The 3,234-nt window shown below is 57.7% G+C and overlaps 1 protein-coding gene across 1 annotated transcript; it reads left to right on the plus strand.

Annotated features, from left to right (window-relative positions):
- The first annotated feature begins 1,383 nt into the window (after positions 1-1,383).
- CNFN (cornifelin) lies at positions 1,384-2,957 on the plus strand. The gene is made up of 4 exons (XM_036743006.1): positions 1,384-1,420; positions 2,053-2,163; positions 2,598-2,734; positions 2,868-2,957. The coding sequence occupies exons 1-4, from the start codon at positions 1,384-1,386 to the stop codon at positions 2,955-2,957; spliced, it is 375 nt and encodes a 124-aa protein (XP_036598901.1).
- Positions 2,958-3,234: the final 277 nt, after the last annotated feature.

Genomic DNA, 3,234 nt, shown 5'->3' on the forward strand with positions numbered 1-3,234 from the left:
TCTTTGTACACCCTAAAAAGACTGTAAAATTGAGAAACTGTTGCCTCTGTGTGTCTCTGCTCCTCTCTACCTCTGCCTCCCCATCTTCTCATCTCTGTCCCTGGGTACCTCAGTCTCCCCATGTTCTCCTTGCATCGATCTTGGCTTGCTTCCAATGCCAGATCTCTGGCCCTCGTCTCAGTGATCCCCTTACCTGTCCTGGGGCTCCCCCCAAGATGAGCTAGCCATCAAGGATGACCTAGAGGGGATGGGAGGAGGGAGGGGACTCCCCATCTAATCCTTGCTCCCAGCAACCTAGCACTGCCTTCGCCTTGTGTCATGGTACTGCCCCGCCCCTGCTGCCCGGCTGCCCCATATAAGACCAGCTCTGGATGAGAACACACAGCCAGAGAGATCGAGGCACGGAGTGAGGAGGCCAGAGCCAACCGCAGCCCTACTTAGCCCGAGAGCCAGAGCACCCCGCCCAGTGCTCCCCAGGTAGGAAGGAGTCCCACCCCGCCCGGGCAGCCCCCTGCCGCCGGCATCTGCTTCCTGCAGTCTGAAGTGACTCCCCTGGCTCTCTCTTGGACTTTGCAGTCTCTTCTGTATCTCTTTGGACTTTCTCTTGGGGCTGTCTCTTGTCATTCTGGGCTTCTGTCCCCAGCTTTTCTCTCTCCTTGGCTGTCTCTACACGTCTCTCAGGCTCCCAGTAGACTGTTCTATCTCCCATATTTCTCTATCTCTCCCCTATCTCTGGGTATCTCTGCCTTTCTTTTCTCTCTCGAGGGGTGTTTCGGCTGCTCTGATCGATGTCTTCATGGAGGCTTGGGGCCCTTGGGTGTGGCAAAAAGTGCTCAGTCTCTGGCTACATTTGAGTCTTCCTCAGAAGATTGGTCTCCACTTGAGGATATCTGCAGTTTTCTCCACTTGGCAGCCCCAAGTCTCGGAGCATCTTTGTCTCTTGGCACAGCAGATTTCTTGGTCTCTGCTTGCACTGGGATTTTTCTCTGACGTTTTATTGCTGAGTGTCTGCGTTGCTCTCTGGCACTGACCATTCCTGGTTATCTCTGTCCAACTTAGCTTCAGCCTCAGTCTCTCCTTATTAGTCTCCCCTCAATGATACCTCAATCTTGAGGCATGGGGATGGGGGATGGAGATTCTCAGAACCCTAATGGATGAATCTTAGTACCAAGAGCTTCACTGGAGGAAGCGGGAAAGGATGAGGGGGGCTCTGACCCAGCCTCTTTCTCCCTCCCCAGACCCCACTTCGCCTGCAGCAGTCCCTCCCCTTACTCCAGTGCCCTTGCCCCTGCCCCACTCCCCACCCCACCTAGTCTCCAGGTGCCCCCGGAACCAGCTACTCAGCGCCTCCTCTCCGCCTCAGTGTGCACCATCTCTGCAAGGATGCAGTTCGAGATGCATGACAACGTGAAGGGCAAAGGTGCGCTCGACTGAGAGACCCCTACCCCCGCCTGCTCCCCCTCCCCTACTCCTCCCCGGGGTTGCGCGGACACCACCAAGAAGCCGGCCGGGGTCCCCAGAAGTGCAGGAATAGAGAATCCCACCCCCGGATGTGGAGGAGGAACGCCTGCTCCTTCTCTCAGATGTGGCCCTCGGCCCAGACGCACAAGACGCCCCTTGACCCCAGATGTGCAAGAGAAGGCCCCCATTTCCCTGAGCTCCCAACCTGTCTACTGGGAGGGAGACTTCCCTTGGAACCCGCCTGCAGGGAATGTCATCAAACACCCTCCCCCCAGATGTGCAAGAGGCACCGGCTATCCAGATGTGCAAGAGGACCCACGCTCCCCAGCTACAGAAAGCCAGAGCCTGGGAGGGGGAGGGAGACCCCCAGTGCCTCCAAGAAACCCCAGGGCCCACTCAGATGTGGCTCCAAATGCAGATGAGGAACCCCCGCCCAGATGAGGGCGGTGCCTGATGTGTGACTCCTCAGAGCCCTTCGCTTTCTCTCCCCCTCCACCTGCCTCAAGCTGCCCAGATGTGCCAGGGAGGGAGGAAGAGCACAGACCCTAAAGCGTCCTCCTCTAACCTTATCTCTTCTCTTGCTCTCCCCAGCTATGTCTTACCCTGTGACCAGCCAGCCCCAAAGCCAAAGCACCTGCTACCAGACTCAGCAAAGCGACTGGCACACAGAACTCACAGACTGCTGCAATGATATGCCCGTGTGTGAGTGCGCCCCAGCCTGCCCCGGCATCCCTCCCGTCCATAGGCTCTGTCACCTCCTCAGAACCAGGAGGGCCCCTAGACCAGGGAATGTCCGAGCTGGGAAAGATCTCAGAACAGAGAACGCTGTCAGAACTGAGGACTTTACAACTCAGAATATCAAAGATGGGAGGGATCTTCTAACCTAGACCACAGAATGTCAGAACTAGGAAGGGCCCTAGAACAGAATGTCAGAGTTAGAGATTATCTGGTCTTAACGGGGTGGGGGGGGGGGGAGACAGACACAGACACAGAGAGAGACAAAGAAAGAAGGAGGGAGAGGAGAGGAGGACAGGGGAGGACAGGGATGGGGAGGGAAGGGGAGGGGAGGGAGGGGAGAGGAGAGGCTTTCTTCAGCTTGGGGGCTCCCCCTGACCTTTCCCTCTCCTATCCTTCAGGTCTCTGCGGCACCTTTGCCCCTCTGTGCCTGGCCTGCCGCATCGCTGATGATTTCGGGGAGTGCTGCTGTGCGCCCTACCTGCCTGGTGGTCTCCACTCCATCCGCACTGGCATGAGAGAGCGCTACCACATTTTGGTGGGGAGGCTTGGAGGTTCTGGGGGGGGTGGAGCCTGATCACCCGGGGAAGGGGCCGGGGCCCTGCAACTAAGATAACTGGGGCCTCCAGATCTTCAATGCCTCCCTAACCTCTTTACCTTTTCCTCGACAGGGCTCTGTTGGAAACGACTGGGCAGCGCTCACCTTCTGCCTGCCTTGCGCGCTCTGCCAGATGGCTCGGGAGCTGAAGATCAGACAGTGAGGACCCGCCCCAGCCCCAACCACTTGTTCTTTTGGACCCTCCACTGCCTTACCCCTCACTACCCACCAATAAAATCGGAAACCCAAAGCTGTGTCCGAGTGGTCTGGGAAATGGGAGGGGTCTAGAACTCGGAAGCACGGCAGCTAGGCTAAGCCTGGAAGGGAGCCAGGACACCAAGACTGAGCTGTGTCTTCTGGGGTGAATCTCTGCCCTTCTCTGGGTCTTGGCTTCTCCCCCCATCCGCAGCTCCTGAGAGGGTGCTAGGCTTTGAGAACAA

The sequence above is a fragment of the Trichosurus vulpecula genome, chromosome 2, assembly GCF_011100635.1.
Source record: "Trichosurus vulpecula isolate mTriVul1 chromosome 2, mTriVul1.pri, whole genome shotgun sequence".
Taxonomy (NCBI): domain Eukaryota; kingdom Metazoa; phylum Chordata; class Mammalia; order Diprotodontia; family Phalangeridae; genus Trichosurus; species Trichosurus vulpecula.

Coding starts and splice junctions, on each gene's coding strand:
- CNFN (XM_036743006.1), top strand. CDS start 1,384: ATGCAGTTCGAGATGCATGACAACGTGAAGGGCAAAG. Junction 1,421..2,052: donor TGACAACGTGAAGGGCAAAG/GTGCGCTCGACT, acceptor TGCTCTCCCCAG/CTATGTCTTACCCTGTGACC. Junction 2,735..2,867: donor GAGAGCGCTACCACATTTTG/GTGGGGAGGCTT, acceptor TTTCCTCGACAG/GGCTCTGTTGGAAACGACTG.